At 40.5% G+C, this 15,181-nt stretch overlaps 1 protein-coding gene across 5 annotated transcripts in view; it reads left to right on the forward strand.

Moving 5' to 3' along the window:
- GAN (gigaxonin) overlaps window positions 1-15,181 on the forward strand; it is a 45,842-nt gene that overhangs the window by 11,323 nt on the left and 19,338 nt on the right. For 4 of the 5 annotated variants that reach the window (XR_012675423.1, XM_075161482.1, XM_075161481.1 and 1 more), the window contains exons 2-9: window positions 2,812-2,926; window positions 3,797-4,147; window positions 4,627-4,844; window positions 5,772-5,893; window positions 6,375-6,487; window positions 7,571-7,720; window positions 8,037-8,173; window positions 8,689-8,817. Coding sequence is in view for 4 of the 5 variants with exons in the window: in XM_075161482.1 (XP_075017583.1) it covers window positions 2,812-2,926; window positions 3,797-4,147; window positions 4,627-4,844; window positions 5,772-5,893; window positions 6,375-6,487; window positions 7,571-7,720; window positions 8,037-8,173; window positions 8,689-8,817 (1,335 nt within the window). In the remaining variant the exon portion in view is untranslated. Of the gene's footprint in view, window positions 1-2,811; window positions 2,927-3,796; window positions 4,148-4,626; window positions 4,845-5,771; window positions 5,894-6,374; window positions 6,488-7,570; window positions 7,721-8,036; window positions 8,174-8,688; window positions 8,818-11,893; window positions 14,612-15,181 lie in introns of those variants that run through there. The other variant, XM_075161484.1, reaches the window with a different exon arrangement.

The raw sequence follows: 15,181 nt of genomic DNA on the forward strand, positions 1-15,181 counted from the left end.
TCCTTGCCCTCTGCTTACATACCTCCTACCTTTTTTCTCCTCCTTCAGCTTTCTTTCCACATTAGACTCACAATTTTCTATCTTAAACTTTTCCAGCCCCAAACCTGGTTATAATATGCCCTTGCATGATTTTTTGCCTCCCCTCTTCCCAACAGCCAGTACCTCCAACTGCCGTTTGGGAATGGTTCTTATGTCATAGCTCAGAAATCTTTGTTCCAAAATAAATAACCTTGTAGTTTATTAACTAACAAATTGAAGTTGTGACAGATGGATAACTACTGCTTCTCAGAACAGATGACAGAAATAAAGCTTAGTCTGAACTGGGATGCATTTGCATAAGGAGAATATTTACCCACATATGAGTATCTGTAACTTTGAAATCAATCAGTTTGTTCTCAAGGTTATTTTTCTGCTTTGAGTTTGTGTTTTGGGCTTGCATCAGTGGGTGGTTTGTTTCTTTTCAGGTTAACAACTGTTGATGCCTAAGAAAGTACACAGTAATTAGAACATCTAGCCTGATAAGACCCAAAAACTCTGAACAACACTTTCTTGTTACTAGGAGGCGTCAGTGTAAAGTCCATGCAAGAGGTGATTTAGCTTGGGTGTGTACGGGTGATGCTAAGATGAAGGTTAGTGATAAGTAGCACTAGTCCTTTCCCTAATCTCCCCATTCGTGCTGGCATGCAACATGTTTATGACATGCCTTGCATCTGTTTTAAGCCCCACAATGTGTTGGACTACCCAGGTTCTGTGTAGATACCGCTGTGTATTTGACCATGCCAGCTACTCATATGTTCTTGATTCGTATGAAATACAGATACCATCTGACTGTCTCTTTTCTGGTGAAGGAAGCCAGGCGCTGCAAACCTTGATACACTTGATGTTAAACTAAAAGAAAACACAGTTTCATCCCAGGAAACAAGATACAGCTTTCATTACAAACCAAGAAACCCAAAACTCGAGCATAGTCAGCATAATTAAAATTGCGGTAGTTTGGATAGGCTTGAAAATGTGTGTAAAGAAGCCTTGATGCTGGGTTAGAGTTGAAAACACGTGTTACTCTGTATGTATATGCTCTTTCGTTCATTTGGAGTTGTAGGCATGAAAAATGCGCGTTCCACGCAAGGATGGCGCGAGTTGAGATGCACATTGTATGGGATTGCTTAAGCCGTATATTCAGTTTAGAAGTTTTCAGCTGACAAGTTGCAAATCAGTGTCTGCTATTGCAGCACGTGCTTTATTGGAAGTCAGGTAGACTGTTTAGAGAACAGGCTTAATTTTTCTAATCTCCTTCCAAGTGTTAGGAAGTAAATAAACCATTTCCTAACCCGTATTATATTGTTGTTGTTGTTATTTGTATTATAACTTGTGTTAGGTGCTGTACAAACACAGAATGAAGGAGTTTAGCTTCAGACCTCGTACAGTCGTGCGTATGCATCAGAGTAGCGTTATCTCCCAGACATCTGCCCGTTCTGCTTGCTGGCAATGGGTCTTGCAGCATACAAAAGCGTTGTGAAAACAAGACCACAAATATGATTAAGTTCAGGGCTAAAATTACCATCCTTATTCACACTTCAAAATAGCTCCTTATAGACTAGGGTTATATTCGATGTGAGTTGTATCTTATTTTGTGAGAAACTAATTTATTCTGATATGAGTAAGTGAAGCAGAATCTGCCCTTAGCTAAGTCCTATTTATGTGTTTACTTAGCATGAGTGTGGATAGCGGAAGACTGTGGCAAACTGGACACTTTCAGCTTAGCAAAGCCACAGCTTTTCACATTAAGAAACTAATTATATCTAAGAATATATTCAAATGAATATAAAAATGTTTTTAAGGCTTTTATTTTAATGCGCTGTGATACAGTTGTAGATATCTATATATACACAGAGGTAGTGAAACAAGTTTTCTGGTCTTTATATAATGCATTCTTTGTTGCCTAAAGTGTGGAAAAAAGATGTTCAAAATTCTCTTTTAGCTCTTGTGGCTGTTTTCATTGGACTGGCGGACACTGCTCCCTTTTGAACACTTAAAGTTGTCTTTCCTGGAAGAAGTGTTTGCACTAACAGATGATGGAAAGCAAAGCTGTCTGCTGTATTATTATTATTTCCTCATCGTTTCCCCCAGTCCCCCTCCATGCTGTTCAAAGGCACATCAAACTGTTCCTGGTATTTTTAAAGACATTGCTCATAAGTGAAGCGTCCACTGATGTAGATGAGTATTTAAAGCTCGGCTGAGCAGCACATGGGCTGTTTCCTACAACTGTGAGTGCACAGTTTGGTTACAGCCAGGCATAGCATTAGGCTGATAACATCATAAACTACACAAAATGGTAATGCAATCCAAATATTTGTGCTGCCAGTATACTCTGATCACATCTGCCCACTGTAATTATTTTTTTTGCTTGTAAAGTGTTTCTTGTTTTGTTTTGGGTTTTTTTTCCACCTTTATCAAAGCAAATTCTTGTGTTTCATCTGTCAGCAGAGCTGCTGTTCTGTTTGAAGTTCTGAGTGAAGTTTTTGAATGCTTGTGATGAATGAGCTGAGAAAAAATTACTTTGGCTCTTTGATGCCATGGGTAGTTTGCAAGGCTAACGTATTTGTTCAGTTTGGTAATGTGATGAGCAATATTAGAGACCTTACATACATCCTTTTCATGCTCATTCAAGAGAGAGAATTTTCACATCATATTGTAAGGTTTTAACATCTGTTATAGCTCAAGTGATCCATAGCTAGCGTTTGTTTCTTCAGAAAACTGAGAGCAAGCAATGCCCAGGTCGTGAGCTTTTCTTTTTCTTTTCTTCTCTCTTAGAACAAAATTGAATTATAATCCTCCAAAGGACGATGGCTCAACGTACAAGATTGAACTTGAAGGGATATCTGTTGATATCATGAAAGAGATACTAGATTACATCTTCAGTGGGCAGGTATGGTATTAAAAAAAACTAGGCAGAAATTGAACTATTTGGCAAAATAACTTGGGTTTTAACACGGCTATCCTGAAAGATAAACCTATCGAGGTTTAAAGCTTTGTGGCAAAACTTCCGCAAAGTGATGTATCACACTGGGGCTGTGCATGTGAAGTAGAGGCAATATGCTCTGCTGGAGTTGTCTCTGCTCTTCTCGTGCAGTGGGGGAGGACTCCGAAAGAGTCAATGTCAAACGCTTGTATTAAAATTTGTGGCTACCTTCAGTAACCTGCTTTAAAACATGCAGTCTTTGACAGCTGTAGAAGAGAACTGGTTTGATAGCAATAGAGATTGAGACCCCATCACTGAACATTACGGTACGCGAGGCATCCTCCCTTACTGACCCTCACCCCACCTCTCCAGCCTGCTGTAGCTGACAGCGTGCCCCTGCAGATCTTTGTGCCGGTGGCCTTAGCAAGAATTCAAGTTGGTGTGTCCGGTTTATTCGGAACCAGACTGAGATTGCTGAACGAGTTTAACTTTCAGCAGAAAAAGAAAAGGCAGATGTGGCTTGAAATTCTCTCCTGGATATGCATTTTAAAAAATTATTTATTTATTGCAGCAAAATTCATTTTAGGTTCCCAGATTAGATGAGCAATTTTATGGTTACTTCAGGCGCGAAATTCTGCTTGGCACCTTCTGTCAAGCAGATACCTTTCCCTCCCTGTGTTAATTTATAAACGTGTAGTAGTCATATCATTTTCTTCTAGTTTTTACACTGGCGTTAATACTCCATTTTTCAGCCACTGAGAATGAGTGTAATGAATGCGGACATGTCATGAAACAAATGAGTGATGGTAGCTATAACTTCTAAATTAATTCTTGCAGATCAGGCTAAATGAAGAAACTATCCAAGATGTGGTACAGGCAGCTGATCTCCTGCTGCTTACAGACTTAAAAACTCTCTGCTGTGAGTTTTTAGAAGGTTGCATAGCTGCTGAGAACTGTATTGGTATTCGGGACTTTGCACTGCACTATTGTTTGCATCATGTTCACTACCTTGCCTCAGAGTATCTGGAAACTCACTTTCGCGATGTCAGCAGCACAGAGGAATTCTTGGAACTGACTCCTCAAAAACTGAAAGAAGTGCTGTCGATGGAAAAGCTCAATGTTGGAAACGAAAGATACGTCTTTGAAGCGGTGATTAGGTGGATTTCTCATGATTCAGAATCGAGAAAGGTCAGGACATCCAAATGTTTATATTTTGAACGTGGCCCAAATTGGTGTGTTTATTCTAGTCGGTGGGAACTTAAAATAGATACATTTCTTTCAGGGCTACTCTTGCACTTACAGAATCAGTTGAATTCTGCCTGAAACGCAGACGGCAGGTTTGCAGTAAAAGGGTGAAAGCTGTGTTGATGATGAGCCGATCTGCTCTCTGTATTATTTAATAGGCGTTAAGAAAAAAAGTACCTTTTTGGCATTTGATGATATAATCTTGTTTTTGTAGAGAGAAAGCAAGTAGCACGTTTGTAATGAAACTTTGAAGATTTGATGCATTTTCTTAATAGCATTGTGTTGTAGATTTTGTTATTACTTCCAAATATCAAAAATACTCTTAAGTTTTTGATAAATACAGAAGCATCTGTATGCACGAGTGCCTTGATGCTGTTCTGTAAAGTTTGGGGGGATTTTCTGGCATTTCTCTCTTTCTGTAGGTTCACATGAAGGATGTCATGTCAGCAGTGTGGGTTTCGGGCTTAGATGCAGCGTATTTACGTGAGCAGATGATGAGCGAACCACTGGTACGGGAGATCGTCAAAGAGTGCAACAATATTCCCCTCACGCCGCCCCAGCAGGGAGAGGCGATGCTGGCCTCCTTCAAGCCCCGGGGCTACTCGGAGTGTATAGTGACTGTTGGTGGAGAAGAACGAGTGTAAGTATGAAGTGGCACCACCGGTCGTCACAGCTGGTAAAAATACAAGTGTCTACCATTCATGGCACCTCTGAAAACACCGTGTGGAGACAATATGTGCACCTGAAGGGCTTATTACTCTATCATTTGAGTTTGTTTTTAAGTCGGTCAGACTTAAAAAATACCTTTGTGAATGATTCAGCAATACATATTTTGTGATAATTTTCTGACATTCAATATGTAGTAGACTTATAGTAGGACATGTTGTTTGTTCAGTAAGTGTTGGCTGGTTTTTTTTTTAAATGAATAGACTTTACTCAAAATAAGCCAAAACATTGGAGAAACACTTTTCTAATGATCTGAAAAGCATCTCTAATAAATCTTAAAAATAATGATCGTGTGCTTTAACTGTTTTGTTTATAATAGCTGTGGTTCCAAAAAAAGTCATTATTGGTGCATCTGAGAAGCCAGGTGAAAATTCCTGTTCCACACAATAATCCCTTCCTTTTCTTGAATACCCCTCACAGTAGAGGGGAGGGTTTTGTCCTGTTTAAGTAAGTTTAGCACTTAGATGTTTGCTCTTCGTAGAAGTGTAATAAAATACTCAAATAACATTTTGCACGTCAGTTTGTGGATCGCTTTACTCAGACATTACTAATACTCTCTATCAGTTCTTTTTAGTTTGTTCAAAGTTCCTTCATAAAAAACGTTACAGGCAGATACAGTACTATATGAAGTGCATTGCTTTTTATGTCTCCAGTCTGTACAAAAATAAATTTACCCATATTTGCTTTGGGGGTCTTCTCCTTATCAGGGAAGTGCCAGGCTTTATGAATATATATTAAATCATGAACAAGCAAGTTTCGGACACAGGTTGTTAACAGTGAACTCGTAAAACTCTGTCTTGTCTTTCTGTTTTTGTTTGTTCCCTCCCCACCCTGTGTTCAGATCACGGAAACCAACCTCAGTGATGCGGTGTATGTGTCCTCTTTATGATCCCAATAGACAGCTCTGGATTGAACTTGCTCCTATGAGTATTCCAAGGATCAATCATGGAGTATTGTCAGCAGGTAAAGGGGAACTTTGTATTTGTAAAGTCAATATTATGAAAACTTACCAGTGCCTCAAAATCTGAGATACAGCTTATAATAGTATTTTTTCTTTAAGATTGACTGCACTGGGGTTATTTCATGCTTCCCCTTTGTCTGTCCAAAACATTACTTGATTCTGTGAAAATCCCTGTCATCTGAGTGTCTTAAAACTATTCCCACAACATTTTGTGGGAATCTGCTACATGTGTCTCTCTAGGAGTATTTCATGTTTCAAGTAAATTCTAGTTGCTGCATCACTGAATATGTTGAAGAGTATCTGCAGGGGTAGGCTTGAGTCCAGATATAAGTATGTGCTTTACCCTCCCCAGTCCAGAGTTTGACCTGTGACTGGTCTGAATCTCTTAGGGAATTCCAGGATACAGCTCGCCAGTCGCGTTGTCTTGCTCAGTGTACAGGTGTGAGTCCTGTTTTTAAGATCATGTTACATTTTGTTTTACAGAAGGATTTTTATTTGTGCTTGGTGGTCAGGATGAAAACAAGGGAACGCTAAGCTCTGGAGAGAAATATGATCCAGATACCAATTCATGGAGTTCCTTACCACCAATGAATGAGGCAAGATCACTATCTAACTGTTGGGATTTAAGTTTTTACTTTGGCAAAATGTTGCTTTTCTTCTGCAAAATTTTATTCTGAATCTCCAGTCGCTTGCATCTTACACATTCAAAATCATGCTACAGACTGACTTCTGTTTATATCCTGTTGTTACGCTTGTGGTCTGATACTGACTGCCGGATCTGCAACAACTAAGCAGTTAGTGAAGAGCTAGCTATAAAGATGAACTACAAAATTTCAGGAATTTCATAATGAATCAATCACGTAGTGTACTTAATGTTCTGTGTACACTGGCCTTCTAAAACCAGAGAACTCTTAAATGGACAAAGGGATCAGACTGTGCAGAAAAGATGGAGAGAGGACTGGCCAACATGCAGAATTTGGCTTGCAAAGACATATTTAGGTTTGGTTTCAGTGAATGCTTCCTTCTTCATATTTGCATTCCATCAAAAACTAACAGTTTATTGTTTGTAAACATATATCCTTAATACAGCTGTGTTTTTATCTTCTTAAATCAGCGTTGGGTGTTTATTAAGAAATAGTTGTTTGCCACAGGGTCTTCCTCATTACAGTCTCTGGTTGGCAAAGGCCTGTAGTTTTGGCCACATTTGTAGTTACGATGCATTAAGTTTCCTGCTTACTATGAGTAAGGCTTTACGATACATTGTGTTTCCTGTTTACTGTGAGACTGAGGGTAGCTGAGCTCCTACGTACGAAATAGAAGACCTGCCTTTTCACAGATAATGGGTGCGAGTTTTGCTGCTGTAGAGACCTGAAAGCAACAGCTCCATTGTGGAGACCACCACTGTGCAAACTGAAATACGGCCAAGCTCTGTTCTTAGATTTCTGTGCGGTCTCTTTGGCTTTTGCTGCTCTGTCTTTTTTGAATACCCTTTGTTTTGTTTAGTTGAATAAATCAATAATCTTATTCTGGAGTTTAGGACTTTACAATTTCAAAACAAAACAAAAACCAGGCATAATACCAATATCACTTTGCAGGCAGATATGCTGAAAAAAGATTGTATTGATTTATTCACAGTGACAGTTATGTTTTACAATGTTGATTTTATTGATATTCCTTAGGCACGACATAATTTTGGTGTGGTAGAGATTGATGGAATTCTGTATATTCTGGGAGGTGAGGACGGTGAAAGGGAGCTAACTTCTATGGAGAGCTATGATATTTATAGCCGGACCTGGACCAAGCAGCCAGACTTGACCATGGTTAGAAAGGTAAGAACAACATCATATGTTATCGCATTACTTATTGCTAAATAGTTAATGCCAACATATATATTTTTCTTTTCAACCTGTTGCTTCAAGTAGAAGCTGTAACAAATAGTCTCAAAATGAAGTGAGGGAGAGCAGCTTCTTTATTTATATACCAAAACAAAACTGTGGCTGAGAATTTTTATGCACAGCATTGTTTGACATGCGGTACAGGCAGCCCAAATACATACGTGTGTGTATGTGTATACAGTTAGTTTTGAGCTCTCGATACTGTGAATTTGTGTGTAATTTTAGATGTACTTTTTCTTTTTTCCACAAGATTGGCTGCTATGCAGCTATGAAGAAGAAAATCTATGCAATGGGTGGAGGCTCCTACGGAAAACTCTTTGAATCTGTTGAGTGTTACGACCCTAGGACTCAGCAGTGGACAGCAATCTGTCCTCTGAAAGAGAGAAGGTGAGTGAAAATGGAAGGGGGGAGCTAGATTGCTGTGTACAACCTTTTTTAACACTCTGATGAGAGGAAGTTGTCCTTTCTCTGATGAATCCCTGAAGATGGCTGTCAGAGGCCCTATGAGTTTCACCATGTCTTTCTGAACCATGGTGGCCTGTAGTTAACATGTGGCCGAGTAAAGATAAGCATCCAAGCAATAAATATGAATTTTGTAGAAATACACCCCTGATGTTACAATTAATACTACCCTGATGCAAAATGAAAACCAGAAATTGTAGTTCAGCTGGAACTTTAGATTTTGAGCAGAGACAAATACTTTACTGTTTTGTTCTTTTACACGGTCTGAATTAAGTGCTTACAATTCATATTCATGACTCATCTAATCTTGTTGAACATATAAGGGGGGTTGTGTAGATAAATAAAAAAAAGTGGAAAAAAAAGGAGAAAGTTCAGAAGCATATATGAAATGGTTTTGTTATGTTGCATTTATTTTTTTTTTTTCTCATTTGGATTCTCAGATTTGGGGCAGTGGCCTGTGGAGTTGCCTCTGAGCTTTATGTGTTTGGCGGGGTCAGGAGTCGTGATGACAGTCAAGCCAGTGAGATGGTGACGTGCAAATCTGAATTTTATCATGATGAGTTTAAAAGGTAACTAGCTGCAGCTATAAAGATAGAAAATGTGTGCCTTACACACTCGCCTATGTTCCCCCCTGCCTTGCTCCAGCACTTCAAAGCATATTAGATCTTTGCCATGCGTCTCTGTGACTTATCTTACCTTTTATGATCCAGTATGGCTGTTACCAAATGTCCGTCTGCTTCAGTGGCTTGTCCCTCTAAGATACCAAGCCTAAAGCCCTGGGCCACCGTGTCGCTCTTAGGTGCCCCTGAACAGGAGACACACCTTGATCCTACGGGTAGCGTGCCTGGTTCTTCCCCTGCTCCCTGCGATTTCCCCAAGTGCAGGGTACTGCTGCCCCCCACCCGTACTCACGCGCTAGGCTCCTCGTGAGTGCCCGTGGAGGAGTGTAGGTGTGTACAGGGATACTTCTCCATGATCCAGTCCTATCTCTAGGGATTTGCAGCTGAGGGAATTCCTAAGCTAGGAATAAGAAATTTAATGCATTTTTGTTCCAAGCGTTTATAGCTGATTGCTTTTTGAACCCATGTAGGCTTTTGCCATAGGAAAGACACTATGAATGCTATGCATTCCACAGCCACCTTGACAGACTGTGCATGGCTAATCTCCCTTTGTTTCGAGTCTGCTTCTGATGACTTCATTTGTTATCTCTTGGCTCTGGTATTGTATTACTACATGTGTTAACTATTCAAAATGTTATGTTAGACAGAATTTTGTGTATAGTCACCTTATTCTTCAGTCATAACTGACAACCTTTGGTTCCTCCAGTGGTTTTTTTCTTGCATATAACTATAAATTGGATGATTCTCTTTTTTGTAAACTAAATTGAAGTAAGACTTTGTGGTCAGATGTTTCAAGGCTTGTTGACAGTGGAGGAGATTAATACGTCTGTATTACAAGTCAAGACTGATTTATTATGTGACCTGTATAAAAGCACACAAAAATAGAATAGCAGATATAAGTTTGTTATATAATTTTCTTGCAAGATGTAGATGTAAAGAGACTTTAATTTCTGTATGAAGAGGTCTTCTGTGTTGTTCAAAGTGATGCCCAAACTAGCTATAATCAAATGAAGCTGGAGAAAAACCACTCTTCAAAGTGGTTACAGGAAGCAGACAGATAAGAAAGGCTATTGCTGCTGATGCTCTCGAGCATTTATAGCCCTATGGGGCTGTGGGGAAATGCTAAAAGCTGATTAACTTTTTGGCAAGAGGTCTTTGAAAGGGAAAGAATTCTGGAAAGAAGTGCTCCCTTATCTCCTACTTGCTATTTTTAGTTGATTTGCCTGCAATATTTCCAGGTTGATTCTGTTCTTCAAAAAGTGGTATACAATAGCTCATGGTTCCTCACCGGCGACTGTAAACCTGTTTCACTGGTTGATACAGACTGGGCTTTCCTGAAGTGGAGGTTGAAAAAGCGCGGAGGTTCCAGCCTAGGTGCTGCAGGTGGGTCCCTGGTGCCACCTGCTGACTGCAGCACAGATGCCTGCCCGGCAGTATTTCTGTGTGCATTTGTGTCTTTGCTTGGTGGCATCCCAGAGGTATTACAGGATTCAAGTAAAATTATCATAAAAATCCAATTGTTTCAGGTCTTGTTCTAGCACCCCGTATGTTGTGTGCGTGGCACGAGGGCTGTGCTGGCCCAGAGGAGGGTGAGGCAGCAGCAAGTAATCCGAGTCTCGAGCTGCTGGAGGAGGCATGCGTTGAGGGCTGCTGAGATATTCAGACTTTGCCTTTCTGCTCTGCCACTGCACAGAATTTGAGCTTAGACATTTAACTCGGCATAAATTTGTGCCTGCACTGCAGGCGGTTCACAGGTTGTGTGTTTTCCTCTGGAAACGGAGGGCCAGCGAAGACCGGGGCGATGGCCACTTCTGCTTCTAGTGCTGCTAGCCGGGGTTTGTGCCGCTGCTCTCCGTTTTGGAAGGCCCCCAGTTCCAGCCCCGGGAGGCAGAAGGGGTGTTACTGGCCAGAAGAGGGTGCAGTGTTACAGCGCTGTGTGCTGGCGCTCCAGCTCGTGGGGTCTAACAGTTACCCCAAATTCTGGTACCCTCGCAGTGCTGTGCGGCATGGATGCCTTTCAGGGTGGCTGTGACCTGAGCAGTTGTACCGATGTGGAAAAGAGAGAAAAGAGTCATAAGGGGATTTCCGTTCAAAATGCAGTTAGCAAATATTTCTGCCTGCCAAATACTGAGACAAAATACTTTGTTGTCTGGTACTCTTCTTTTGAAGTAAGATTGAATCTGGAAAATTATCATAACTTCATTATAATAGTGTTTCACAAATATCAAATGAATGCCAAATGAAGGCAAGCTGACTCTCTGGAAAACATGAGGGTATTATTTCCTGAGAAAACAAATCTAAATCACTTTATTTTGAGTGAAGGATGAAAACTTAAATAATATGCTTCTCTTAATTCTGTAAAAACCTTATGCTAAATAAGCATAAGTGATGCTATAGATTTTACCACAGGTGGACAATCTGTCTCTCAGTTCCTTAGTGCATAGTTAATGTGATATATACACAAAGACTGATTCTTCATCTTAAACATTATCCAGTTGCTACAAGGTGATTAATTTATAATTGGTAAGTGCGTTTATTTTCTCAGCAATAGTTTCTGAAACAAATAAAGGTAACTAGTCCCTTCAAACCAGCAGCTTCAAAAAGTCATCATGAAGGCTATAAGCACCTTCAGACCCCACAGCGCATATTCTTTTTGTAGCGATAGTGGAGGGATAATACTGGAACTGTCAATGCTGAAATATCACACTGACAGTGTATGTGTGTGTTATAGACAGAAGTCCAAAAGTGGTGGGTTAAGAGAGATCTGTGGAAAGGAGGAATATGTTTGCAAGATCATTTAGCAGCAGTGGCTCAAAAGCACAGCCTATGAATTCTAGCAGTCTCAAACCAAAATTCATAGTGTTTTTTTAATGGTTACATATCGGTATTGCACACTTCATAATGAGCTACAGACTTTTCCAGCTGTTTTTAAGTAAGTGCAGAAGTCCATTATGTTCACTTTCTTTTTGAACAGAAAGAATTTTTTGTACTGTGAGTTCAGCCATCAGATATTGTTGGTTTACAGGTACGTGCAGGAAGGCACACGTGTGTGATCTGCATCGTTCTTCATGTGCCTCAGCTCTCATCACCTGGGAATACAGCATCTAGCACCGTCCCAGGCATCCAGAGTCCATGAGGATCTGAGTTATGGGTTTTACTTAGTGTATATGTCTAAGTATGTACTTACATCAGTATATAAACATATTAATTCATATAAACCGGCATAATTCTGGCTTGAATTGGATTAAAGGACTGAAGTTTAACTTGTTTAATATTGCTTACTTTGACAGTAACTTACTCCAGAATAACTCACAGTGCACAGTCTTTCAAAACTGTTATTCTTAACCGTGACGTGGACTTTTCTAAAGACTAGGAATATACTGAGATCGTCACACTAGCAAAAAAATAAACATTGAGACTCCTGTTAAGCTATACTGTATAAACAAGTAATAAAATAAATGAAGTGAGACAGAATAGTAGCATACACATAAAATGTGGACAGAATAATGTAGAAAATAATTCTCATATTTGAACTACTTCTGTAACTGAGATTTTTCCATTAATAACTGTCTTTAGAGTCATGTGCATGGGTGAATTTAAGTGAACTGAGGATAGAAAATATGTACGTCAGACTGCAGGTTTTTTCAGGGTGTAGATTTTTTTTCAAAGGCTATAGATTGAGCTCTGTGTGCATTGTATCCTGTTCTTTAAAATATCGATCAAGCTAAAAATAATTCTAAAAAATGTGAAAGTGGGAGATGGATATGTAAGGATATCCTTCACTCAATGACCCAGTGTTGGTCTACTCCATAAGAAGCAGGAAATCTTAACTACATATTAAAGACCTCGATGGGTCAGTCTTTCCTTCTACCAGAGTTCGTAATTCATAATATGCCTTTTTGTGTCACGTAGGTGTGTGGAGAACTGGATGATGTCTGTGCACACTGGTTTTTTTTTTCCTTTGCAGTGTGGATATTTGGAAATATTTAACAGAGCACAAATTGGCTTTAGGATTCTTTGCAAGAGCTGTTGGTGGAGCTCTGTCCTTGAATATAGCTGCTGCTGCCTTTCACTGGTGGTCTGTAAGTGGGGTAGGCTTTCTTCCTTCTTTTCACGAGCTCCTGGTTCAAAAGCATTATCAAAATTTGGAGGTATTGAGGGGGATAAAAGTGAGAGATACTTGTTCAGAAGCAATACTTGGTAAAAACTCCTTAAAAATATTCTTTTTGCTGCTGGAACATCATAAAAATAAGGAAATGCTTTCAGCGGTATGTAAATAGTAAACTAAATAATCTTGTAACGTAGTATGTGTAATTAGGAAGCTTCTTCCATTTAGTGTGCAGGAATTTCATTAAAAGAAAGTGCTTATGCAAATGTAATGAGAAAACTAACTAGCTGACTGATAGTGCTGTCAGATGAGAGGAACACGGAGAAGATTTTCATTCATTTGTAGGCATCCTTCCACAGCTGGTGTGAGCTTGAGGTGACGTGTCTGGAATACGTTGGTTCTGTATCGCATCTCTATTTACTTCCCACTTGGAAATAAAACAGTTACCATCCTGCTTATTAATTACAGCAGTATGGATGGATTTTTTTTTGTTTATATCATTTTAAGACTGAAAAAAATCAGGATTCCTTCCCCTTTTTTTGATTTGAGTGGAAGCATATTTCAGTTTCAGAGCAGTCCTTTCTGTCTGTTGGTTACAGAGATGCCTTCTCCCCTGCTACTCTCGGATTCGGTTTGAGTAGAGCCATCCCAGGGAAGTACGCAAGAGTTATGTTCCAAGGAGTGTTTTCAAATTCCTGAAGATTGTGAATTTTTTGTCATGGTGTTTTTTCCATGCTGTTCAAACAGCAGGCACAACCCACATTAAGCTGGAGCTTAGTCAAATTCTGATGAAACGTGACCCCTTGCCCTTCCTGTCTTTGTTCCTTCCGAGTTTTAACTGCTAAAGCTGCTGTAAGCGTTCCTGAAAAGTTGTGCCTGTTTTTTAAAATATATATGTTGAGAAAGGTTGGGAATGAATTTTCACAAGCAACTACAGATACTTTAATATTGTCCTTTCTTGATGTGCAGTAGGAAAATGCTTGGGTCCCACACTGTAGTGGGTTTTTTAATTTAAACCCCGAAACCTTGAATATCTAATGCAGACAAACTCCTGAAGTTCACGTGTTTTCCAAGCTCAAACTTGATCAGTACCTAGACTAAACTCATCTAACTTTGTTTTTTTCCCTTCTTTAACATGGTCCTGTGTTTACTACTTTAAAAAGAAAGAAAAAAAGAAAGAAAAGAAATTGCAGTCTTCCTCCTGCATTTCATAGAATCATAGAATAGAATGGTTTGGGTTGGAAGAGACCTTTAAAGGTCATCTAGTCCAACCCCCCTGCCATGGGCAGGGACATCTTCAGTTGGATCAGGTGGCTCAGAGCCCTGTCCAACCTGACCTTGAGTGTTTCCAGGGATGGGGCATCTACCACCTCTCTGGGCAACCTGTGCCAGGGTTTCCACCCTCATTGTAAAAAATTTCTTCCTTCTATCTAGTGTAAATCTACGCTTTTTTAGTTTAAAACCATTCCCCCTTGTCTTGTTGCAACAGGCCTTGCTAAAAAGTTTGCTGCCGTCTTTCTTATAAGCCCCCTTTAAGTACTGATAGGCTTCAGTAAGGTCTCCCCGAAGCCTTCTCTTCTCCAGGCTGAATAACCCCAACTCTCTCAGCCTTTCCTCATAGGAAGGCGTTCCATCCTTCTGATCATTTTTGTGGCCTCCTCTGGACCCGCTCCAACAGGTCCACGTCTTTCTTGTGCTGAGGGCTCCAGAGCTGGACGCAGTGCTGCAGGTGGGGTCTCACCAGAGCAGGGTAGAGGGGCAGAATCCTGTCCCTTGACCTGCTGGCCATGCTTCTTGTGATGCAGCCCAGGATACGGTTGGCCTTCTGGGCTGCGAGTTCACGTTGTCAGCTCGTGTCCAGCTTTTCATCCACCAGTACCCCCAAGTCCTCTTGGCAGGGCTGCTCTCAATCCCTTCATCCCCCAGCCTGCATTGATACCGGGGGTTGCCCCAACCCAGGTGCAGGACCTTGCACTTGGCCTTGTTGAACCTCATGAGGTTCACATGGCCTCACTTCTCAAGCTTGTCCAGGTCCCTCTGGATGGCATCCCATCCCTCAAGCATGTCAGCCGCGCCACTCAGCTTGGTGTCGTCTGCAAACTTGCTGAGGGTGCCCTCGATCCCACTGTCTATGTCATTGATGAAGGTATTAAACAGTACCGGTCCCAGTACGGATCCCTGAGGGACACCACTTGTCACCAGTCT

The sequence above is a fragment of the Calonectris borealis genome, chromosome 12 (genome assembly GCF_964195595.1).
Source record: "Calonectris borealis chromosome 12, bCalBor7.hap1.2, whole genome shotgun sequence".
In the NCBI taxonomy this organism is placed as follows: domain Eukaryota; kingdom Metazoa; phylum Chordata; class Aves; order Procellariiformes; family Procellariidae; genus Calonectris; species Calonectris borealis.